At 35.6% G+C, this 27,426-nt stretch overlaps 1 protein-coding gene across 1 annotated transcript in view; it reads left to right on the forward strand.

Annotated features, from left to right (window-relative positions):
• Nucleotides 1–27,426, forward strand: part of LOC124237449 (gamma-aminobutyric acid receptor subunit alpha-2) — a 127,189-nt gene that overhangs the window by 93,527 nt on the left and 6,236 nt on the right. The window contains exon 9 of the mRNA XM_046657075.1: nucleotides 21,729–21,931. Coding sequence (XP_046513031.1) covers nucleotides 21,729–21,931 — 203 coding nt within the window. The remainder of the gene's footprint in view (nucleotides 1–21,728; nucleotides 21,932–27,426) is intronic.

A 27,426-nucleotide genomic window follows, 5' to 3' on the forward strand; every position in this document is an offset into this window, starting at 1 on the left:
TTATTGTCATCATACTGAATATATTATTTTCTTTTAAAGTCATGAAATGAGAATATTACTGTCTTAGTTCAAACTGCTTTAACAAAGTGCCATAGACTGGGTGGCTTATAGACAAAAGAAGTTTATTTCTCACACTTCTGGAGGCTAGAAGTCTGGGAACAGGCTGCCAGCACAGTGGGCTTCTGCTGAGAGCCCTTTATCAGGTTGCAGACTGCTGCCTTCTCATTGTAGCCTCACGTGACGGAAAGAGAGTGAACTAGCTCTCTGGCTTCTTCTTGTAAGGGCACTAATTCCATTCCTGAGGGCTCCGTTCTCATGACAAATCACCTCCCAAAAGCGCCACCTCCAAGTCCCATCACATCGGGGGGTTAGATTTCAACATATGAATTTCGGGGGATGAGAGACATGCAGTCCATGACAAATACTGTAACATTTAGCAATTGTATCATATTGGACCTCTTGGGTAACGGAGCGGAGGTGTAGGGGTCCCCAGAGTGGTATCCATGGCAGGTTGTATCCAACCATTTTCAGATTCAACATTACCTTATTCCAGAACTTCCACCTCATTCCTGATTTAATTTGAGATTAGATGTGAACCAGGCTAGATTTCTTGGAAGTCACCTCTCAAATGTAATAGATTATGATTGATGGATAGTTCTTGCAAGAGATTGGTCTTAAGTCATAATGGCACTGCTGAATATATTTGATAACTTCAGGCTATCAAATTATGCTTAATTAAGGAGCTGAATCATATCCTTTAAGAAATCTAGGTACACAGTAGTTTAGTCATAACGACGATGGATTTGAGACCAAAAATATGTATATCCACTCTGAAAACATTTCAGCCATTCTTGGAACAACGGAAGAAGGGAGGGGAATCTGGTGCAAGGCAGTGCAATCCCTAAGTGTCCTTTGATTTTTCTTAAACCACCACTAGCTGGGACTCTTGCATCCTTGGTTTGGATTCTGAGTTGCTTTATCCACACTTTGGGGGCCCAGAAATAACACAGAAGCCATAGTGCCCTTTCATTGACATGTTCCATATAAGACATTTGCATATATTATTTAAGGTTCAAGTCTATAAGATGTGTTTTATAATTCCCACTTTAGAGATAAAATCACTGAGGCTCAGAGGCAGAGAGAGACAGAGAGAAGGGAGAATTTAACATCTGTTGGGCAATTCTGTATAGTAGGCATATGTCCTCATGCTTTATCCTTCCAACGACCTGAAAAAATTTCATTTCCATTTTGCAGATTGGGGGAGGGGTTGAAGCTTAGCAAAGTCACATACTGGCTGTGGCAGAAGCAGAATTCAAATCCTTGCCTGTTTGTAGTGCACATTTGTCTCCGTGCATAGCCTCCATAGTCTCTGTGCAAGCAATTTAAACACTTGAATGTGTAATATAAATTTACAATGTATAAGGGGATGCAGCAGTAAAATGCAAGGATAAGATGCATGATATTGAAAAATATATGATATGGACATATAATTGGCGTTGAAAAGGAATAGCCAGTATGAGATAGTGAGGAGTGCCTGGGTTTGTATCCCACTTCTACTACTTGCTAACAGCATGATCTTCAGCAAGGCTTACTTAGCCTCGGTTTCCTCATCTATAAATGAGGGCAATAATAATGCCTAACTCACAGGGTTGTTATGAGGATTAAACAAATTAGTACATGAAAAGTTCTGATGATAGAACACGGCATATAGTAGGTACTTCTAAGTGATACTTTTTATAATCCTATCTAGAGTAATGTAAGAAAATGAGATTTATGTGCAAAAGACATCAATTTGTAATATTTTATATCACATTTATATTATGATGCTGTGATTAACCCACTGTTTTATTCTAAAGCTTACTAGATTCTTAACTTGTATATTTCTTCTTATAGAATCTGTAAGTATGGTCCCCCAGTGTTACTGTTCACAGTTTTTTAAATTAATTTTTTCATTCTGTGAACCAACAGATGAGTATTTACTGTTGCCAGAATATGAGTTAGATGGCAGCATTTTAAAAAGACACGAAGAGCCACATACCCACAAGCTGCTCAGAGTGCACAGGAGTGAGAGAGACATGTAAATAAATAAGTGAAGTCAAGGATCATAGATGCCAGGAAAGAAATATTCCAAAATAAGCCAAGGGCAAAAAGAAGGAAGCAATTATATCTGAAGAAGTCAGAGAAGCCCAAAGGGAAGAAGAATCAAGTCAAGCCTTGCAAATTAGCATAATGGAAAAGGCCATTTTCTAAGCAGAGGGTACACAATTGTCAAAAGCAACACGGAGCATATGGAAAACAACAAATTATTGATGGTGTATCTCAGGCCTGGGATTCATTTGTTTGTAAGGATGGTTAGACGGACAGAGGACACTTCACGTACAGCCTTACATCTGACGCTAAAGCCATGGAAACTGCTTGAAGAGTGTTTTAGCAAGGGAATGTTTGATGTATTTGAGTTTGGGGAAGACTATTATAGAGAATATTTTATAAATATATTGAAATTGTATGAGTGATACAGGGTGACTAGTTAAGAGATAATAGACATCATCTGGGTGAGAAGTAATGATGGCCTAAAATAGGACAATGAGTATTGGTGGAGGGGGAGTTATAGATTTGAGGGATGCTATGGAGGGAGAATATGCAGGATGTGATGAATCTGAAAGGGAGAGACATATAGGCATTGCAGAATACTTCTAGATTTCTAACTGAGTGACTAGAGAAATGTAATGTTACCCCCTACAATGGAGAATTAGGGATGACTAAATAGATTTTGGTTTAGACTATAGACTCAATAATGAATGTTTTAAATTTGAGATTTCTGTGGGATTCATACTCTGTCGGATGTACTGTCTTACCTTTCTTGGTTCTGTTCTACACAGTGTGACAAAGGTGATCTTTCTAAAACTCAAATCTAGTTAGAAAACTCTCTTCTGCATGAAACCTTTCCATGACTCTACGTTGTAGCCATTGACTGAAACCATCCCCATGATTATGAGACCTTCATGAGGCCTCCCCACCCTGACCTATTGTGAGTCTACCTTTTGCTGTTGACCTACATGAGACCTAGGAACATGCTGTGTCTTCATTGAACATATTTCCCAGACTCTTCAAATTTCCTTTTGTATATCACTTCCTCTAGAAAGCCTTCTCTGACTTCAAGATCTTGGTACCCTTTAGATAGTCTCAGAACACCCCATACCTTCTCCATCACCTATTATACTGTCTGTGTAACTTGCCTATCAATTATCAGCATCTTCCAATAGATTTTATTTTCCCAGAGCATGTAATTCTTGTTTTTCATATACTCATGTCTGACAAAGTGACAGGCATATAGTTTTAATAAAAAAAGAATGTCATATAGGAGGCTCAATAAATTTTTATTGAGTCCACGTGGAGATATCAAGAAGATGGTCAGTTATTTGACACGGGAGCTCATAAGATACATCTTTGAAGATCTTCTTCATATGGGAGCAGGTTAAGAAATGAGAGTAAATGAAAATGTCCAGAGAGGGCGGTAAAGTAAGAAGAATAGAAGAGCGGTATGTTACTTTGTGGAATATGAACAATTAAGCGACTAGTGGTGAATAACAGCCTACGAAGAGAACAAAAGAAGAGTGGTCAAAAGATAGAATGTGCATGGAATCGTAGTAACTCAAGAATCCCTGTTTAGATGGGACCAAACTGTTTGGAAGTAGGACTTGGGACTGTCTTGAAGCTGCGTTTGCATAGGGAGCACATTGGAATGGCTTGCAGGAGGACAATGTGTGTTTGTTGAGTTTTGTTTTATTTATTAGCTAGTTTGGTATTTTAGAAGGTCAATATAAAACACTCTTTTCTTCATCTCCCAAATATTCAACCAATTTACACAGTCTGTATCAGACAATCACAGGCCTCCCTGTGTCAGAGATGATTAGTTGCCTCCTAATAACTTACAGAACAATAAAAGTCTTGCTTCTAACTGTGTACGTCAAGTCAAGACTATGTTTCTCTGCCTCCCTTATGCCAGATGTGGCTGTATGACTAATTTTCAAAGACATATGAGTAAAAATTAGGTGTATAATTTCCAGATGTGACCTTCTTCTTGGGAACATGCCCTTAAAGTGAAAGAATGTGCCTGTCCTCCTCTTCCCTTCTCTTTGCTGGAATGTAGACCAAGTGTTGGAAAGCCCACCTGAGCTTCAGGATCATGGACAATATGTTAAAAATGGCAGAGAAATAAGAAAGAGGAAGCCTAGACCTCTGATACTAAAACCATCCTACCTTTGGGTGTCTTGTGCCACAGTTGTTAAGTGAGAGAGCGGTGGGGGGAAGACTTCATCGAATCTTGTCTGCTTTCCTACTGATCACTCCAGAGAATAGTCTTTAGTTGGTGCTTAGCTTAATGCCTTTTTAATACTTAACTATAACTCTGTGTTATATGGGCATATATATAGAACTATTTGTTATATATAGGTAGTATTATATACACAACTATATTTGTTATATATAACTATATACTAAATATACATTATGTACTATATACACATATTATATATATAAAGATTACATAGATCAAATTTTGAATAGGCTTATTAAGCATATAAAATGTTAATTTAAAAACTTACAATGATCATACATATTTTTAATCCCAAATCTTCAAAGGCACCCATTTCCCTAGTCATTGAATTTTGGAAAAAATAGCTAGCATCAGGCTATTTTTGTGTATATACATATTTAACCTCAAACACACAAAAATGCGCTGTCATTTCTGTGTCTGTATCTGCATAAATAGGTGTATTTGCTTCCTAAACTATATTAATTCATTCATTCAATTCAAAAATATGTGCCAGGCACTGTGCTAGGCCTTGTAGATACAAAGTAAATGAGATTGATATGGTCCCTCCTACCCTCACAGAAGTACAATCTGTTTGAGGAAATGGCCAGGTAAACAGTTGCATATATTATGATACGGTATGTTCTGTGAATATGCACGGTGCTCTCTGATGACATGCAATGAGCACTCAACCCAGATTTGGAATATTAACTGATCCTCACAGTTTGAGGCTCCACCACTGATTCCCCAGAGTTCCTGAATATTCATGTGCATATGTGTATGCACTTTCACATTCATACTGATTGCAAATAAATTTCCGTCTGTATCCATGAAGATTTTTAACATCTTACTAATTTAACAGCTAGTGTGCATAGATGTTAAATTACTATCAGTAACATTACTGTCTGAATTTCCTTCCTACTTTCAATCTTAAAATACGATTTTGCTTATGCCCGTGGTAAAAGCGTTAAGTAATTTGGCCAAATTTTATAGGTCATGTTTTTGCCGAAAGTATAATCAAGCCAGTTAGTGGGAGAAAAATATCAGACAAGCTAATTAAATAAATCAAGTACATACATCTGAATTAAAAATTTGGTTGATTTCTTGAATTTTTCTGTTTTTAACAAATTATTTTAAAATGGTGTAGTCATGACGATATTATAACGATACTCTGAGATTCTGTTATAATTCATTTAAATTAATTTTTATATGCTTTCAAAGTTCACCTTTTAAGATTCAGTTAGCAGGAACACAGTGAACAGTTGGAGCATCTGTGTTTCAAATTTAATTACGTTAGCCAAATTCAGAGATTTGTGAAGTTGCCTTGTTGACTCTCAGTCATCTGCTGCTATCCGTTCATTCTTTACTTCCAGAAGGTTGCCTATGTTATATATTGATTCATTTTCTTGCTAAGTATTACCCAGTTTTTCTGATTATCTATCAAATTCAGCTGTCCAGAACACAACCATAAATCCAGAAGAAGAAAATAAATAGACATTGGAGTAAGAACATGAGAAGTTATAAACCTCATGTATTAAAATCGAGGCACTAAGCTTCAGGTTTCAGCGCTGACATGTGAAGAGCTGGCAAGTTGTCACTCCCATCCTTACAACAGGAAAACGCTGAACAAACTGAAAATTAAAGACTTTTATTGCATTCGTAAGAGAATTGCAGTGACAGGAAAAGTGCCATCCCAAACTGTGAAGAGGCAGGCACATTCAGAGACACACAGCTAAGGATTTTTTTTTACCTGGAAGAGATGCTGCTGAAGCACCATACACTGGTAGAGACTGTGTCCTAGTGTGAGAGGGAGACATTCTTAAGGCCACAGTCTCATGGGCTTTGCCCACCAGATTCCCAAGGTAAAGATCTGCGAAATATCCCTTCCTGACTATGGCAGGGGAAGGGGCAAGGAAGAGGAATCATCCTGATATACACCCAGAGCCTTCTCCATAGCAAAGAGTGTAGGGACTTAGCTACAGCCTCATCCCAGCTGACAGAAGGGCATCCCTCCCACTCCAGCCCCCCAGCCTTACTCTCTCACCTCCGGGTGTATGCAGCAACAAAACTCTGTCAACAGAGATCAGAGCTTCAAGGAAATAGATTAGGCATGCTGCAGCCAGTGAAGGGAGCAAAGATAATGAGGGATAAAGTTGTACTAGTGGAGAAACACTCATGAAGTTTACAGCCTGAGACACAAGCCTCCTGGAAGCCTGAGATTTAATCATAGGATTATGGAACGGTCCCCCTCCTGTACACCTTACCACCACACCAGTAAGGCTCCAGTCCAATAGCAGTAGCTTACAGCAGAAAGAGCTGAAGACACAGACTCTTTGGGAGGAGGAGTTTGTTAGCAAGTTCAAAGTCAGAAGAGAAGCCACAGCAATAACATGAAAGGAACTTAACTGCTGTGGCACCCATAGCTACAGCAAAACTTAAACACACCCCAGCTTCTGGCCAGATTAACATGAAGCCTCCACTAAAGGGCTGTTTATCTCAGTTCCTATTATCCAAATCAACAGAGTCATCTTTCAAGAAAAACTTATCAGTGATGTATGTCAGTTACCTCAATACAACAGGGAGGATAAAAATTAGAAGGCATGCCAAAAGGAAAAGTAAAAACCCAAAACCAAAACACAGTTGAAAGAGAAAAGACAAACAACAGAACCAGACTCAGATATGATGCAGGTGTTGGCATTATTAGACAAGGAATTTTTAAATAACTATAATTAATATGTTAATGTCTCTACTGGAAAAAGTAAACGACATGCAAGGGGAGATCAGTAATGTAAGCAGAGAGATGGGAACTCTATGAATCAAAAAGAAGGATAGAAATAAAAAACCCAGTAACAGAAATGGAGAATGCCTTTCATGGGTCATCAAAAAACTCAACACAGTGAGGAATGAATCAGTGAGCTTGTATATAGACCATTAGAAAGTTCCCAAATTGAAATTCAAGCAGGAAAAAATAATTGAATAAACAACAAGAAAACAGCACAAAACATCTGGGAAGTGTGCTACAATTTCAACAAGTATAACACACTCATAATTGGACTATCATAAGAAAAAGTGAGAACAGAGCAGAAAAAAATATTTGGGGTAATAGTTGCTGAGAACTTTCCAAATATTAATGACCGAAACATAGATCCAGAAAGCTCAGAGAACACCAAGAAGGATATATACAAAACAAAAATAAAAAACAAAAAAAACATACCTGGTCGTGTCGTATTCAGACTCAGTAAACCAAAGACAAAGAGAAAATGTTGGAAAAACTAGAGAAGAAAATAGCCACCTTAACTATAGAGGAACACCAACCAAAGCAATCTCTTTGAAACAAGAAATACTGACCATGTCACTACCCTGTTTCAAACGAACTCTATAATGGTTTCCCACTGCTCTTGACAAGAACTTTTATCGCCTTGACACCATCAAACAGACCCTGAATAGTCTGGCTCCTGCCTTCCTGTCTGGCCTCATTGTCCATGAAACCCTTGTCCCTCCCCTTGCCACCTTGCAGACATCTCTCTATTCCTCTTAAAAGCCATGTTTCCCCCATCTCTGGGCTTCTGTGCATCTTCTTTCCTCAGTCTAGTATCTTCCCTTGTCTGGTGACCCCTTTACCTTTTCTCCTGATTTCTTTAGGGAAGCCTAACCCAATTTCCCAGTCTGCATAGATCACCTGGTTGCAGTTCATCATAGACCTTGCCCAGTTGTAATGTTAGGTTACTTTATGCTCTTTAAAAAAAAAAAATCTCTTAGACAGTTTATTTTGCTTACATTCCATTCACAGCTCCACAGTGTCCAACATAAATTGGGAACTAAATGTATGCTTGCTTTATGAAAGAAGGAATATATTTCTTGTAATTATCCTAATAAATCAATGCTTATCTATTACAGACCATAGGGGGAGTAGTTTCAATAAATATTTACTAATTCATTTAAAAATTATTCAGTGGCCTCTTACCCTTCGCTAGTCACCCTTTAACATTTTGGGAAGAAGACAAACAAGCTCTAATCCATATAGTTTATTGGGGTATACAATCATGTAAACCAACAGAAAATCCAGAAAGGACATGATCTGATAGAAGTATGCATAGGACCAAGTTATACGTGCCTTTAGGGACAAAAATCTACAGAAGGGACAGACTCAGCTGTGGGACTGCAGCATTAGTAGAATGTGCACTCCTTGGGTGCAGTAATCTTTGCTATTTTGTTTGGTTTGTTCCTGGTGCCTGCAAAACTATCTAGCAGTTCGTAGGTACTCAATAATTTATTAAGAGAAGGAATAGGCGTTAGCTAAATAAGAAAGAGGATGGGTTGTTACCTCTTAGGAAAAGATTCTAGATAGAGGAAACAGTACGTTGCCCAGATTGACAAATTGCCCAGACTGACAAAATATTCCTGTCACTGCAACTTCAACGTGGAATGTGAAAGTGGCTTCATTTAGCTAATGGGAGCCTTTCACTGAGTAAAGGACTTCAGGTAGAAAAGAGTTTGGGGAAAGGGATATGAGTTTTGGATTTACTAAACCCATGATATATTCAGGTAAGCAAAGAGAAAAATTTGCAATCCCTCACCGTGTTGTCCACGCTGTAATAAACCTTTGAAACATTTTCTTCTAGATCATAATCAATAGTTTCTGAATTCTCACAGATCTTAAATTAGTGAAATTCAAGTTTAATTAGGTTTTGTGGCAAAGATATGTTATCAAAGTTCCAATTTCTGTCTCTAATATATAGAAGTTACAATGTTTTTATCACTCAGAGGTAGTACAGTTAGAAGTTAAAATGGCAACTTTAAAAATGAAATAAAATTGCAACCTTTTATAGTACAGTTATGTTGTATTTGTAAATGTTATTTTTTTTTTGGAGTAGGGGAATTATTGCTTTGCCCAGTGGACTGAAGTGGGAAAAAACCCTTTTGTTATCAAATGTCTGTTATTTCTACCATTTCTAGCAGTAACCAGCAGGTGGTATCAAACAATTTTGTATTTCTGTTGTATCATGGAGTTTCTGAGACTTTTCTTTCCTGACTTACACTGCACACTCCAGCTACAAACGCTCACACCAAACGTTTGATTAGCATACAGGTCTAAAGAAGGATTTTGTTTTGTTTTTCTGATTTAAATCTGTCTTGACTTTGCTTGCAGGGTGATATTTTTTTCACACACTCACTGCGGTATCTTTATTATAGAGACACTGCTTTATATGCAGTAACTCATTTGGTCACTATAACAACACTCTGGGAAAACACTATTTTTAATCCCCACTTTACAAATGAGGAAACTCTGGTACAGGGAGGCTGGGGAACTTCCCCAGGGTCCCAAGATTAGAACTCAGGCATCTGGCCGTGGCGCCCACAGTGTCAGTCTCTGTGCTCGAATCACTTCCCCTGATTTGATTTTCTTCTTTCGGTGCATATTTTTACCCAACACTTAACATTCATTTACTTTGATACCATTTGCTCAGCTACTCTGAGTTGAAGTTTCAGCTACTATGAACTATGAAGTTGAAATTACTATGAGTTGCTCACCTACACCTTGAAATAAGAAATATTGCATAGAATAAAACCAGAATATAAGAGAGTTATCTGTTAGATATTGTCTTTGTATGAGGAATGATCACATATATTTCAAATATATACATAAGATTTTTGTATTAAGAGCACTTTAAGATACTTGTCTTTTATTTTACTGAAAAAGAAACTTCAGCCTTGCAAAGAAGTAGTGAGTTATGGTGGTCACACAAAGGCAACAAGGGAAGAAAGAGTGTGTTAAAGAAATGTTGTGGGAACATTCATTTATGGAGACCCTACTAGGTATAGAAAAATGCCCATTGTTGGGAGATGCGCATGTGGAGGTTTTGTGACCTTTCCAAGTGAGTGCATCTCTTTATTTAATGCCCAGCTCTTCTTTTTAGAGTGTAATCAGACCAGGTGAGGCTCAGCTAGCAGGTAGAAAAGCTGGCATATGAGAATCTTATCCTTGCGGTGAAAAGAAAAAAAGGAAGGGAGGGAGGGAAGGAGGAAGGCACTTACAGTCAGTGTTAACAATTTTACTATCAAGTTTCCAAAATCAAATGAAAGAAAATAAAATTTAGATAAGGAAAAGATTTGAATATGGTGAAAAATAGCCTCATAGTAGATTCATATTAAAATCGCTGTGACGTTTTATTGGTTTGTATGACTAGACCCAGATCTAATTTTACACTAGCGCTGTGGACTTAGAATCATAGTTGAATTTGTGGTTTGCCAAAATTTGAACTTGTGGTTTTTTTCTAGGTTTTCTTTAAATTAGTTAGCATTCACGTATCCATCAGTTGTTCCCAAGAAGTCACACTTGAATTGGAAATGATAAATGTCATCAAGTATCCCTTGTTTAGATAAAAAAAATTTGTATTTTTTTTCTTAACACAAAAGCAGAGCAGGTTTACTGCAGGGGGAAAAAAAAGAAAAATAAAAAAAAATGTATTCCCTTCAATGTTAATTCCCAAAAGTAACTCATATTACCATCTTAGATTGTATCCTTACAGATTTTATCCTTTCACGTTTTTCTGCTAAAATACGAAGTAAAACAATAAAAAATTAGTCACAATCCACTTTCTATTTCATCCATCAAAACACATACTACCTTCTCTCCCAAAGTGGTAACAGAAAGTCAGCGTCCTTTTTGATTTTTTGTTTACCAAGTTCATGCAGGTATATCTATATTGATACACAAATCCAAGTGCATATATTTTTGAAAATTGAAACATGATATATTTATAAGCAAAATGTATTGTAGATATATTTGCAGTCAATGCATGGTCTTCCTTTATGCTTTGTAATATTTGTTGTGGTATTTATAAGCAAAATGTATTGTAGATATATTTGCAGTCAATGCATGGTCTTCCTTTATGCTTTGTAATATTTGTTGTGGTATTATTAGTTTGGGTATCCGACAATTTATTAAACTATTTTCCAATCAATGAATATGCCAGTATTGGCACTTTTTTACTTTTACAAGAAGTGTTCATGTGAAGAGCCTTGTGTATCACTTATTACTGTAAATTTTTCTACTGTCTTTTCAGTAAGATAGATTTCTGATAATAGTAGTAGTAATAACAACAAAAATAAGAATTAAAATAACTAACATTTACTGAATACATATAGTGTGCCAGGCTTTGTGCTAAGTGCAGACTTACCCTTCAAAACATCCTTCTACAGTAGATACAGTGTATAATTCCACTTTGTAGCAGAGTAAAGTAGTGAGAGTAGTTGAATAACATGCTTAAAAACACAGAGGAAGCAAGTAGTGGAGCCAGGATTCAAACCTAGGCAATCTGACTATAACGCCTTCTCAGGACATAGCCATGCTATTAACTAGTATTTTTTACTGTTCTGCCTTATGTAGAAGAGGAATTGCCAGGTCTCAGGGTAGACCCATTCAAAATGTTAAAAGTGACATAAACAAAAATGATGGTTTAAGAAATTCCAAAATCCCATACCTTCATAAAAGCATTGAATAAAAATGGTAAAAGTGTCAAAGCTAACTTTTTCAGAACTTTGGAAATTAACCAAAGGCATGCAGCAACCATAGGGACACGTTGAAGAAAAAAATGGCTGAATTTTTGAAAGAACAGTAACATTTGTGGTGTTGCAATTTACCATGGTCACATCCCCACTCCCTAGCTGAGTGGTATCCTTGAAATTAATAGCCTGAATTCTTGATACCAGAGGGAAGAAAACAGAGCTCATTCAAAAAAATTATCAACACTTCATCTGTATGGTGGCAACCTGGAAGACTCTCTCAAAAACCTTGTCTTTATTTCACCTGACTCAGAACTCCCCTAGTGCCAAAGCCATTACCTGGGGGATGCCACTGAAAGTGTTTACAGGAACATGTTTTAGTTGCTTCTGTTTGAAGCAGTAGACAACATTTGGGGCAAACAATGAGCTAACTAAAAATTTGAGATGAGAGGCTGAGGAATTGATTGTACACAAGTAATTTGAAATGCACTGACATGTTACTTGGAATCTGGAAGGCCACATGCATACAGAAAGCTATGTGAATACTCAGAAAAGACCTGAGAAATCTTAAGGTGTAATCTCTGATTGGCCTTGAGGCTCTACACATGCAGGAAGTGGATGCTAAGTCAGAGCTGTAAACTGCCTGGCTGAATCTTGAAGACATAACCCAACCTGCACACAGAGTAACTTGGCAAAGACAGAGAATGTTTTGGTTCCAGGTATTTAAGGAAAACTATCAAATCATTAGATAACCACTAAGCTAAGAAAATAGAGACTTCAGTGGCCCAAAACAAACATAATACAGACTTTACAGAATTAGTTAAGAAAAGTCACAAAACAAACAACAAATGCAACAAGCAGCAATTGACAGCAAACCCTGGAAAGGGAAAGAATATGATTTTCAGAATTGCCACATTACAATATTCAAAATATTCAGTTTACAACAGAAAATATGAAGCATACAAATAAAAAAAGAAGGTATAGCCCATTCACAGAAAAAAAAAAAGAGAGAGATTCAGTAGAAACTATACCTAAGGAAGCTCAGGTATTAGAATAAGTAGATGGACGTTTTAAATAAGTTATATTACATAAAATAGAAGAGCTAAAGGAAACCATGTCTACAGAATAAAAGGCAAGTGTAAAAATGACATCTAAGTAGAAAATAGCAATAGATAGAAGTTATAAAAAGAAAACAAAAAGAAATTCCATAGTTCAAAAACAGCATAACTGAAATTAAAAATTCACTAGAGGAGCTTAACAGCAGATTCAAGCAGTCAGAAGAAGGAAATAGTGAACACAGAGAAAGGATGGTTAAGATTATTGAGTATGAAGAACAGAAAGAAAAAAAAATGAGGAAAAAAAAATCAGAGCCTAAAAGCCCTAAGGTACATTATCAAGAATGTCAATAAATGTATAATGGTCGTCACAGAAGGAGAGGGGAGAGAGAAAGGTAAAAAAAATATTTAAAGAAATAATGGCCCCAAACTGTCAAACTTAATGAAAAAGACTAGTCAACACATCCAAGAGCTCAATAAACTAGATACAGAATAAATCCAAGAAATCTACAACTAGACACATTGGAATCAAACAGCAAAGACAAAGACAGACAGAATCTTGAAACCAGCAAGAAAAAAGTGATGCCTCATGTAAAAAGTACCATCAATATGATAAACAGCTAACAAATCATCAGAAACCATGGAAGCCAGAAGGTAGTGTGATGTTATATTCAAACTGTTTAAAGAAAAAGATTGTCAACCAAGAATTCTATATACATCAAAACTATCCTTCAAAAATTAAGATGTTCACAGATAAAGAAAAACTGAGTGTCTTTTGTCATTGGCAGAACTGCCATATAAGAAATGCTAAAGAGAATGATTTAGGCTGAATTGAAAGGACAGTAAGCAGTAACTCAAATCCACAGAAAGAAATAAAGAATGACAGTAAAGATAACTACACAGGTGAATATAAAATACAGTATAAACATATTTTTTTGTTTGCAAATCCTTTTTTCTTACCTTATTTGAAAGACAATTACACAAAGCAATAACTGTACATCTATATTGATAGACACAATGTGTAAAGATGTAATTTGTGATAATAACATAAAGTGGGGGATGGAGCTATAAAGGAGCAAAGTTTTTGTATACCATTGATATTTTGTTTTTATTAATTTAAACTAGATTGTTTTACATTTTAATCCCCAGGCCAAACACTAAGAAAAAAACTCAAACATGTATAGTAAAAGAAACATCAAGGGAATTAAAATGATACATTATAAAATATTTACTTAAAAAAGAAGGAAGTAGTGAAGGAATTGAGCAACAGAAAGATATAATACATATAGAAAATAAATAGGAAAATGGTAGAAGTAACTTCTCAGTGATTATGTTATATGGGAATGGATTAAACTCACTAATTAAAATTCAGGATTGGCAGAATGGATAAAAAAACAAAAACAAAAACATGATCTAACTATATACCGTCTACAAGAAACTCACTTTAGATTGAAAGATGAAAATAAGTTTAAAGTAAAAGGATGGAAAAAGATATTCCATGCAAACAATAACCAAAAGAAAGCTTGATTCACTACACTAATAATAGACAAAATAGATCTTAAAACAATGAAAGTTACAAGAGACAAAGAAAGACATTGTAGAATGATAAAAGAGTCAATCTATCAAGAAGATATAACAATTATGAAAATATATGCACCTAACAAAAGAGCATAAAAATACATGAATCATAAACTGACAAAAGTGAAGGGAGAAATTAACAGTCCAACAGTATTAGTTGCAGAAATTCAAAGCCTCATCTTCAATAATGGATAGAAGTAGACAGAAGATCAGCAAGGAAATAGAAGACTTGAACAACAGTACAAGCCAATCAGACCTAGCAGACATCTACAGAGCCCTCTACTCAATAAAAGCAGAATGCACATTCTTCTCGTGTGTACATAGAATATTCACCAGGAAGACAATACATCACGTCACAAAACAAGTCTCAATAAATTTAAAGATTGAGATCATACAACGTATGTTCTCTGACCACAGTGGAGTGAAATTAGAAATCAATAACAGAAAAAATGTTGAAAATTTACAAATATGTAGGAATTAAATAGGAAACTTGTAAGAAGAAATCATAAGGAACATTAGAAAATACTTTACAATGAGTGGAAATGAAAATACAACATACCATAACTTGTGAGATACCACATAAGCAGTTCTCAGAGAGAAATTTGTAGCTGTAAACTCCTACACTAAAACAAATTTTAAAAAATCTCAAATCATTAACCTAGTTTTCCAACTTGCAACTAGAAAAATAACAGCAATAAGAAGGGAATTAATGAAAATTAGAGCAGAAATAAATGGAATAGAGAATAGAAATAATACTAGAGCCAATCAACACACAACCGTAAGTTGGTTTTTTTAAAGGTCAACAAAATTGACGAGGCTTTGGCTAGACTGACCAAGAAAAAAAGAAGACTCAAAATTTAAAAATCAGGAAAACAGAGGAGATGTTACTCTTGATCTTACAGAAATAAAAAAAAGATTATAGGGAAATTCTTTGAACAATTGTATACCAAAAAATGATATAACCTAGAATAAATGGACCAATTCCTAGAAACAAAAAATTACCAAATCTGACTCGAGTCTGATTAAATCGATAATAACTGAAGCTATGAAGTGAGTAATCAAAAAAATCAAGAAGAGTGATGTCAGCAACATGGCAGAGCAGACTGTTCTCTTTATCTTTCCTTCTTTTAACTACAACTAAATGGGCATTCATTGACCATTGGAAGATACTCACACAACACAACAGGACACCTGAGAGACCCATGCAGGTATACATCTGAAGGTTGATGGACTGGCCCCCCAGGAAGTAGTGGAGAGAGGTGAGCACTCCCCAACCCTTCCCCGGCAGCACTGCAACCACACATGAATGCTTTTCTGGCTGGGACCATACCTAGTGCTACTGTGGTCCTGCAAGTGAGAATGTGCCTTGGTGTGATTGTAAGAAGAGGTTATGGCAGCCCTGAACCCAAGCACGAATGCTTTCCTGAGCAGTGGGAGAGCCCATCATGCTGCTGCGGTCCCAATGAGTGGCCCAGGCTTGGATCCTGCAAAGAAGGCCCACCCACCAAGCACAGCAGCTGGTGCAACCATAAAAAGAGGTGGCAGCAGATCTATCTGTGTGCATGCAAATGCTTTCTCTGCCACCAGGAGTGCCTATAGTACTGCTGCATCCCAACAAATGGGAACACACCTTGGTGCAACTGTAAAAAGAGGTGGTGGCAGCCCTGAGCCCACATGCAGATACTTTCCCAGCCAGTGGGAGTGTGCACCATGCCCTCAAAACTTCCAGCATATGGGGTGGGATCGGAAACACAGCTCATGCTTCCCCCCAGCAGTAGCAGGTGGAATCTGTGGCCTGATACTACCAAGATGCACCAGGAAAGGATTAGTTCCAAGCACCATGAGAAGCTACAGCAACAATTCAGAGCAGAAGCAAAATGACAAGTCTTCACAATCCAACCCTGAAGTCACAGAAATTTAGAATCTAAATAATAGAGAATTCAAAATAGCTGTCATAAAGAAACTCAATGAGTTACAAGAAAACTCAGAAAGACAATTCAATGAGCTCAGGAATAAAATTAATGAGAAAAAAGAAATACTTCATCAAAAAGGTTGAAACTATAAAAAAGACAAGCAGAAATTCTGGATCTGAAGAACACAATTAGATAAAAAATAATCTAGAATCCTTAAAAATAGAGCTGACATTATGGAGAAAAAAATAGTGATTTTAGAGAATAGAAATATGGAAACTTCAGGTGGAGGAAGAGAGAGAACTAAGATTTTTAAAAAATGAAGGAATTGTTTGAGAAATAACTGACTCAATGAAGAAATCAACATAAGGATTATAGAGGGAGAAGAGAGAGAAAGGAGCAGAGAGCTTGTTCACAGAGATAATAGCTGAGAACTTCCCAAACCTGTAGAAGGAACTGGACTTACAAATACACGAAGCCAATAGCACTCCTAATGACATTAATGCTGAAAGACCTTCTCCAAGTCATTTAATAGTAAAACTGGCAAAAGTTGTGACAAAGAAAAAATATTAAGGGCAGCAAGACAGAAGAAAATAAACTACGAAGGAACCCCTATCAGGATTTCAGCAGATTTCTCAGCAGAAATCTAACAGGATAGGAGAGAATGGAATGATATATTCAAAATACTGAAAGACGAAATCTTTCAGCCAAGAATACTCTATCCGGTGAAACTATCCTTCAAATACAATGGAGAAATAAAAGTTTTCCAAGATAAACCAAAGGTGAGGGAGTTCGTCATCACTAGACATCCCAACAAGAATTTATCAAGGTTGACCTCATGCCTGGCACAAAAGGGCAAAGGTTTACAAAGCTTTGAGCAAGGAGATAAATAGACAGAAAAAAATTAGAAAACTACAGCTCTCTTTCAGAACAGGGTAGCAAATACTTAATTATGCCTTAAAAGGTAGAGGGAAAAAAAGCATTAGAAGTAACTATAAATCTTCAACTTAGTCACAAACTCACAACACAAAACAGAATAATTTGTGACAACAGTAACTCAGAAGGGGACGAGGAGGAGATGGAACCTACTTAGGCTAATGGAGATAAGAAGCTATCATAAAATGGACTATCTCCTCTATGGCAGTTTTTATACAACAAAGGAGCCAAGAGCATACAATAGAGACAGGAAAGTCTCTTCAATAAATGGTGTTGGGAAAACTGGACGGCCATGTGCAAAAGAGTGAAAGTAGGCCATTGTCTTGCACTGTACACAAAAATTAATTCAAAATGATTAAACATTTGAATGTAAGACCTGAAACCATAAAACTCCTAGAAGGAAATATAGGCAGTGCACTCTTTGACTTCGGACTTAGCAGCATCTTTTTGAATACAATATCTTCTTAGGCAAGGGAAAAAAAAGAAAAAGTTAACAAATGGAACTACATCAAACTGAAAAGCTTCTGCAAGACAAAGGAAACCATGAACAAAACAGAAAGACAACCCACCAACTGGGAAAAAATATTTACAAATCATGTATCTGACAAGGTGTTAATTTCCAAAATATATAAAGATCTCCTTCAATTCAACAACAAAAAAACGAACAATCTGATCAAAAAATGGCTATAATTACCAAGACAAAAAATAACAAATGTTGGAGAGGTTGTGGAGAAAAGGGAACCCTCATACACTGCTAGTGGGAATGTAAACTGGTGCAGTCACTGTGGAAAACAGTGTGGAGATTTCTCAAAAGATTAAAAATAGGAATACCATGTCATACAGCTATGCCACTACTGGGTATTTATCCAAAGAACTTGACAGCAATAATACAAAGAGATTACTGCACCTCTATGTTAGTTGCAGCATTATTCACAATAGCCAACATGGAAGCAACCCACGTGCCCTTCTACAGATGAATGGATAAAGAAGATGTGGCATATATATACAATGGAATACTATTCAGCCACAAAAAAGACAAAATCATCTCATTTACAACATGGATGGATCTTCAGGGTATAATATTAGTGAACCAAGCCACACAGAGAAAGACAAATACTGCATGATTTTACTCATATATGGAAGATAAACACGTGGATAAAGAGAAGAGATTAGTGGTACCAGAGGGATTGGTTACTGGGTAGTGGGTGAAAGGGGTAAAGGGGCACATATGTATGTTGACGGATAAAAATTAGACTAGTGGTGCAGAGCACAATGCAGTCTATACAGAAATTGATAAATAAGAATGCACACCTGAAATTACACAATGTTATAAACTATTGTGATCTCAATGAAATAGTTGGAAAAAGAACTCCAAGATAGGCCCAAGTCCAGATAGCTTGGTGATGAATCTACCAAATATTTAAAGAAGAATTAACACCATTTTTTCTCCAACTCCGAAAAAGTAGATGAGGAAACTTCTTGACTTATTCTATGGGGCCATTTGACCACGATATCAAAAGAAGACAAAGAAATCAGAAAGAAAAAAAACCATTACAGATCAATATCCCTTGTGAATATAGATGCAAATGCTCTCAACAAAATACTAGCAAACTGAAAGCAGCCACATATAAAAAGAATTACATAACATAACCGGGTGTGATATATCCCAGGAATGCAAGGTTGGTTGAACATGCAAAAATAAATCAATGTAATACAACATATTTATGGAATATGGAAGAAACACTTAATCATCTCAATAGACACTGAAAGATAAAATCCAACAACTTTCATGAGAAAAACACTTGAAAAACTGGCAATGGAAAAGCACATCTTCAACCTGATAAAATGGATCTTAGAAAAGTTCACAGCTAACATCATATTTAGAAGTTAAAGATTAGAAGCTTTAACCCTAACATCAGGAACAAGACAAGGACATTTGCTTTTGCCAGTTCTATTCAACATTATACTGCAAGTTTTAGCCAGGGAAATTAAGCAAGAAAAACAGATAAAAGGAATCCAACGTATAAAGCAAGTAGTAAAACTCTTTTCGCAGATGACATGATCTTACATATAGAAAACCTTTTATGGTAAACCACATAAAAACTATTAGAGCTAATACCTTTAGCAAAGTTGTAGGGTACAAATTGAACACAAAAAAATCAATTGTGTTTCTGTATACTAGCAATGAACAATCTGAAAAGGAAATTAAGAAAACAATTCTATTTACATTAGTATCCAAATGGTAAAAAATACCTGTGACTTGACTTAACCAAGGAAATGAAAGATTTGTACACTGAAAACTACAAAATATTTCTGAAAGAAATTAAGGAAAGTCTAAGTAAATGGAGCTTATATTAATACAATCATGTAAAAATAATTATAATGGATATGTATACCATGTTCAGGGATTGGAAGACTTAATACATTTATGGTGGCAATGCTGTCCAAAACAATAGATTCAATGCAATATCTATCAAAATTCCAATGAATGTTTTTTGCAGAAATGGGCAAACTGATCATAAAATCATATGGAAATGTGAGGGACCCTGAATAGCCAAACAATCTTGAAAAAGAATAAGAAAGTGAGAGAACTCCAGCTTCTGGATTTCAACTTACCCTGAAGCTACAGTCATCCAAACAATGTGAAAATTGCATGAGGACAGACATATAGACCAATGCAACAGAATTGAGAGTCCAGAAATAAACACATCTATCTATGGTCAATTGATTTTAACAATAGTGCTAAGATAATTTAATGGGGAAGGAAAAGTCTTTTCAACAAATAATACTGGCTAACCACATGCAAATGAATGAATGATGCCACCTACCTCATACCATACACAAAAATTACCCTCAAAATGGACCAAAGACCTAAGTGTAAGAAAACATAACATTCTTAGAAGAAAGCATAAGTTTAAATCTTTATGACCTTGGATTAAGCAAAAGTGTTTTAGATATAACACCAATTTGTAATTCCTGTTAAAGAGGACGTCCATTGCCCCACGTCATCCTCAACACCAGGACAATATCAATCTTTTAACGTTTTGCTAACGTTTTGCTGATGGTATTGTTTTAAAAAGGCATCTCATCGCTTTGTTTGTATTTCCTTGACTGCTAGCAAAGTTAAATACATTTTCATATATTGATTTGTCACTTGCTTGCTTATATATTGTGTGTGTGTGTATATATATATATATATATATATATATATATGAGGATATGGTTGTGGTTTGTGGGTATGTGTGGGTGTATCTGTCTTGTATTTTATTTAGTTATTCTCCTGTACCAAATTCTCAAAAGAAAATATCTTCACAATCTAAAACCTTTCAGTTTATGCATGCAAGCGCAATGCATTTCTGTAAACGTGTTTTTTGTAATATTGACTGAGCAGCAGATGAACTGAATTTATTTTTCTAGCTTTTATCCCTACTACTACCTTCGTATTCCTAGATGTATTCTCTCATGATTAAATAGAATTATTGCTATTTTTAATTATTAACTATTGTGGATGAGAAAAACAGCTACTTTAAGGGAAAAGCAAAAAATAAAATACAAAAAATTTAAAAATATGAATGAACGTTTCTTTAACATTTTAATTCTCTTTTCATTTAATGTATCCCCTATGTACATAATTAAACTTCTGTTGGATCTCTGATAAAGCAAGTAATTGTAGACATTTTGACTACTGATATTACAACTTACCTCCTGAATTGTTGTTTTCTCTTCACTTAACCATTGTGAGTTCCCTAACAACTGGTAGAAACGCTTTACAATGAAAGGAACTCGACTATTTTTTAAATCAACGAAGGTGTAAAATATTCCTTAGAAGGAATGATTTACATTTTACAATGTTTTGGTTTTAGTTGCTTGTTTTATTTTCTATAGATTCTAAGCTTCACTGTGAAAGAAATTATGTACTGACGATGCCAGGCAATCCAGAATTAATTCCCTACTTAGGCAGCCATACTTAGAATGAAGAACTTCTTAATCATAATTCCATTGTGATCATTGGTGTGGATGTTTGATCCATTGCTTAGCGTGATTCAAATAAATGATGAACAAATTAATGTGAGGCTTTGTGTAGGATTTTTTTAAAAATTAATATTAATGGGCAACAGGTTAATTTAAAGTAGTTACTTTCCTCAGGAAATTCTACTTTAGTCTCCACCAGTCTTTTTAACCTCACCAGTACTTAAGAAGAGAAAAAAAGGATTCATACAAACAAAAATGAAAACTGAAAGCATTTGAGTCAGTACTTCACAAATTATAATAACCACTTATGACAATTAACTTTGCACTGTTCTGCCAGTATTTTTTTTTTTTTTTAGTGGATAGGAGTGGCACTGAAAGTAGCTTTAAGAAAAAGAATATTTCCAATGCTATCCTGCTAGTGTCTGTTGATGGTTTTGGTCCCTATCTTTTCTTCTGCAGGAGTAACAACCGTTCTAACAATGACAACTCTAAGCATCAGTGCTCGGAATTCTCTCCCCAAAGTGGCTTATGCAACTGCCATGGACTGGTTTATTGCTGTTTGTTATGCATTTGTGTTCTCTGCCCTAATTGAATTTGCAACCGTTAATTACTTCACCAAAAGAGGATGGGCTTGGGATGGGAAGAGTGTAGTAAATGACAAGGTAAGTGAGAACTTCCTTCTCACCATGATTAAGAGAATCTCCTAAGAGATTAGCTTGTAACAGATAAGTTCCCAAAAATTGACATTAAGAACGTTCAAACATAAATTATATGCATAGGGATCATAGAGTTTTCTTTTAAAGTATGCTCTTGCCTGAAATCCTTTAGGAGTGCTTCTGGTAGTATTACTTCTGTTACTTCCTAGTATCTGTTAGCTCTGACTGTGTGTCAGGCACTGTGCTAAGATTTTTACATATGCTCTCTCATGTAATCTTTACGACTTGATAACTAGGGTCTCTTTTTAATTCTCACCTTTTTCTTATGAAGAAGCTGAGGCTTAGTGAAGTTCCTTATTTGCCCAAGCTCACACAACTAGTCAATAAGTATACTTGAACCCAGATCTGTCTCATGATTACGTTCATACTCTTAAACACCACACTGCTTTGTAAGAGAGATTTGGAAAAAAAGTGGGCATTAACTTTACCTTACATAATTATAGGAATTATAATTGTATAATTATATCTGTTAGAGAATTTCAGGCGCTATTAGTGGCTTGAGTTACTCCTCACCTACCGCCATCTCTGTTGCCTGGATATAAAAGCCCGGGCAGCATTGTTCTCTCTCCCATGTTGTATGGAATAAGTAGGTAGGTGCTAGAATGCCTAGAAATTTCTGGTTGCTCATGTAGTCTATAGGAGAAAAGTTATTTGTTTTTAAGATTAACTTCTTTGGGATTTATTGGTGTCCATTTTTAGGATTCAAGTACTAAAGCTAGTGGGAGTTCTATGCACTGATATAATAACTGTTCCCTTTCTTATTCTTTAGATTATTATTCATCTGCCTTAAGAGGATGTTTTGAATACTGTAGATCACGAGATATGAAGTATTCTTGATAATAGTAAAAAGTTCTACTTAGACGGGCTCTTCTTAACAAAATATCTACCTAAATACTTCTTCTGTTAAATTTGGAATAACATACTTGCTCATTTTATTTCTTTTCAGTTATTTCAGTATCAATGTTTCTTTCTCATTTTTTGACCATATTGCAGTTTAAGCATGCAAGCAGTTGATGTTATAGTTTAAAAGTTTGCTCTTTTTCCCTAATTTTGTAAACATAGAACTTTTAATAAGAGTGCTGGTTTATTTCATTTTATAAGCTATGTTTTGCATACTAACAGCCAATGAGTAAATAGGAAAGGGAATCTGATTAATTTTCTATGCTTAACTTAGGCTATTTCAGCATTTCCATTACATTTTATTGTTGATTTATGTTTTCATTCCCCAAATAGTGTACTGCTTTTTCATTACTATGTATGCAATTACTTCTTTTTAGTTATATTAGTTACACATGCACTTTCATACTAACATTTTTTTGAAGATAAAATGCTAGATAGTTTTTTTGTAAATATGTCACAAAAGACAAATAGTGGTCTGTGGTATAAATGCCCCATATAGAGATTTATTGATATTTTGTTTTTTAGTGCTATGAGGGTGCCAGTCAAATTGATGTTTTGATTTGGCATATCAAATAATATGCCTTCTCAATCCCTGAACTTGGAAAATAAAAGTACCTATGGGCGCAAAAACCACATTCTTGCTAATGCATTCTAAAAGCAATAAGCTACTATTGATGAATACTAGATTTAAGGCTACCCAGCTATCAACTCACATGTAGTGAAGATGAATCTAGGTTGAAATCATTGACATTCCAGCCGAATTTGCAGGAAAACAACTAACTAAGTTTATATGATTTCAGTTCTAAGTGGTTCAAGTTCAGTGGTTAAGTTGAAGGGAACATTACACCAGGCATGTTGCTTGTTCTTATGCACTTTTCCAGAGCTAGAGTCCCAAGCACAGCGCCAGGGGCTTAGTAGGCACTTCAGAAATTTCTGTTGAATAAATGAATTTCTGATATTAAATCTGGCAATGTAATACCAGTAAGAAGATTTCTTTGCTGTCATGAAAGGCTTTTAAAACTTGACAGTGATGAATTTATCACTGGATACTCAACCCAATTTCATGATTCAAATGAATTTTGGGAGGTTTTTTCTAAACCTACATTGGAAATATCCAGGTTCTTAGAACTGAAAGGAAATCAGGTAGAGTGCCCAAAACAAGTGCATCTGCCTGACAAATATTTCAGTGCTATCTACCTCTGCTTTAGTGTTCCTGAGATTCAGTTTTTAAGTGGAGAATGTAATTTTCTTGAAATACAGAGTTTTTGTCTACAGGCCACATTGGTGTCCTTTCAGTTTAACCAAACTGGCAGAAGTCTTCTGCTTTTGAAGTTAGTAAACCTGAGTAAATGCAGTTAAATTATCTGTCAATCTAAAGAACATATGAAAAGTTCCTAATAATTTGTAAACTGACCATTATTAATTTGCCTCATGAGAATACCCACTTAGAGGTACATATCAATACTATATGTTTGCAAAAAACAAATATGTATGTATTTAACATATAGTTTACATGTAGATTGTGCTCTGATGATCTTTAAAGTTAGTTTTTGCAAATAAATAAATAAATCCACTCAATTTATATTCAAGCTACATTTGAGTCCTCTACTAGAAGACAAAGCCTACTGTGATCTTGGACAACATTTTATACTACTTTTAGCCTCAGGTGTGAAATTAGACAACATAACCTTATCATTCTGAAAACGTAGTGCTGCATCAAATTTTTATGCCCTTGCATATACAAAACTGTCTATTTATGCAAACCCCCAATTTCTCGGGAAACCTCCCTCATACTCAGTGTTTTTCCACTTGCCAAAGACTAATTCTTTCATTCCACCTCTTGATCTCCTTTCTTCTTGTTCCTTTTTCAACCTTGAACCATCAGTTATTATTTTCTGATTTCTTCAAAGCCATCTTCTCCTTTTCAACTGTCTCCTTCCTTTCAGATTATGAAGATGCTTAATTTACCATGAAGGCAAAAACAAAACTCTCTTCAGATCCTATGTCATCCATTCCCCCACCCTCAGATTCTACCCTCTTTTTCTCCAGTCGAGCTTTTTGAAAGCATTGCTTACAATGTTTGTATTCTCACTTTCACTTTAATTCTCAACCCACTGTAATCTGATTTCCTTTCCATTTAATTGTCCTGTAACTGAAGGGCACCAATAATGTCCATATTTTCAAATCAGATAATAATTTTCCATTTTTCTCAAGGGATCCCTGTTGAACCCAGTGCATATTGTTATACTCCAGAACCCATTTCAGGCCCACGTCAGCAACTCTTTTTCTCTCTTTAAAACAGGCCTTAGCATATCGACTTCCTTCCCTCAAATCCTGGCAGCTGCCACTATTCATTCTATTTTTTGAGATTCACTGCCTGAGTTCACAGTGGATGCAGTCTCCCTAGCATCTGCTCTTGTTTATCTCCAAAGACAGTCATTTGGCTTTATTTTATGTTGTTTTTGTTTTTACTATTCACTATGTGTTCTCACTTTAAGGGTTTTGTGAACAATATTTGTAAGAATGTCTGCAGCAGTAAGCACACTGTCCACTCGTTTACTGTCCCCAAATAGATAATCCCTCCTCATCCTCAGCATGAATATCAATCCTCCAGAAATTCCTTGCTCCTCCTTCAAGTGATTAGATCCCTTCGTAAGTTTGTATAGTTCCCTGCTCTTTTGCATTAGACCCTGTATCACAGTTTGTAATTGCATATTCATGTCTCAGCTCCTTCACTGATCATCCTAACACTGACCATGGTTATCTTAATAAATCGTTTATCCCTGGCCCTTTGCACAGGGCCTTGTGTATATTAGTTATTCAATAAATATGGTGCAAATTAATGAAGTAGAAGCAAATCAAGTCTACAACCCACACCTTTATCTTTCCTTCTGCAGTTATTATCTATACCTGTATCCCCATACCTTTCTTTTAACTTCCAGGATCATATATCCAACCTGTTCTTAGGCGTTTATGCATGAATATAACATCTCAATCTTTACAGATCTTTACAAAAAGATGAAAAAAGAAACAGAAACAAAACATTCTAAATAGACTTTATATCTTTCCCTTGCCCATGCCTATTTTTTCATCTATACCTCAGTCCATGGCAAAACCTAACCTCACATATTTAACATCTAACCAGTCATCAAACGGTGTCCATTCTCCCACTTATATTTCATACACTATGCCCTCATTACTTCTCATTGTTTTTAATCTCTTTATTCCTCCTTATCTCTGATCACGTCTCCCTCTAATCCATCCTCTACATTAGTGCCAGTTATCTTTCTAAAACAGAAATGTGACCATTTAACTTTTCAGCTCTTCAATGAATTGTTGAAGGCAGTTCTTCAAGCAACTTGGCTAGTATGGTCCAAGTATATAGCTTTCTCATATATATGTTTACATGACGAATAATAAGGATATTTTTTGTTATTTATTTTACACTTCCTACTTTGTGCCTGGGAATATATCCATGTTGGAAATGAGGAAATCTAGGATTAGTCAAATAAAGTTACCTGCTCAGGATCACACATCTAATTAGTGATGTATCCAAGACTGGACAAAGATCCATGCTTTTATTCTTCCTCCAGCCATTACAGACCTCTCCAAATATGCATGCCTCTACACATCTCTATGACATTAGATGTGCTGATCCCTCTTGCTAAAATGCCTTCTTCTTCCTTCCCTAACTGATGGACTCCTACTTACTTCTGAAGATCCATCTGATTTTATTTAATCTCGAAACTTTCCATATGAATCTAATTGCCAACCCCCATTATGCTTGTGCAGTACCTGGCACAAATTCCTTTCATGTAACCTCGTTAAATTTTACTTTTATTGTAAATAATTCTGTTTCAAACAGTAGATTACATATTCTAAGAGGATAATGGTTTTGTTGTATTAGTCATTTTCTCTGCCATTACCTAACATAGCATTTAGCATATAGTTTATTTGAATTAAATTTAAAAAATAAATAAACTCAATCTCTTGAGATTGTTTCCATTTCTAAATCTGAGTCAGTGGTTCTACCTCGGCCAAGAAAACCTATACTTTGGAAGGAAACTAGATATTAAATTACTTAAAACAGAGACATAGTAATAGAATATCCAAAATAACATGAGCTGTGCCATTTTTTTGTGATTCACTCCATGCAATTCATAGAAAACATCACATTTCAAGTGTTTTTATTCATTTATTTGCATTATGTTAACATCCTGCCTTGTTCCAAAAGCATTTCAGGCAGTTTACCAAAAGAATGCATGTACTTAAGTTATTATAAAATAAAATATAAACAGAAGTTGGAAATATGAATAAAGGAAAATAGATTGCAAGTATGCCCACCATTGGAGCCAGAGCATTAACTGTAGGCCATAGCTAGAGAAGTTGAACTTCAAATTCTGAGCTTCTTGGCTAAGCTCAGAATAAACCTTAGGGTGGGGGTGGGGGGGAGTTATTTTTCTTTAATCAAAAAATGGAAGCATAAATTTCCTCAGAGAAAATATTTTCCTACACTGAATTGTCTTCTTTAAGACAATATC

Source organism: Equus quagga, chromosome 3, assembly GCF_021613505.1.
Source record: "Equus quagga isolate Etosha38 chromosome 3, UCLA_HA_Equagga_1.0, whole genome shotgun sequence".
In the NCBI taxonomy this organism is placed as follows: domain Eukaryota; kingdom Metazoa; phylum Chordata; class Mammalia; order Perissodactyla; family Equidae; genus Equus; species Equus quagga.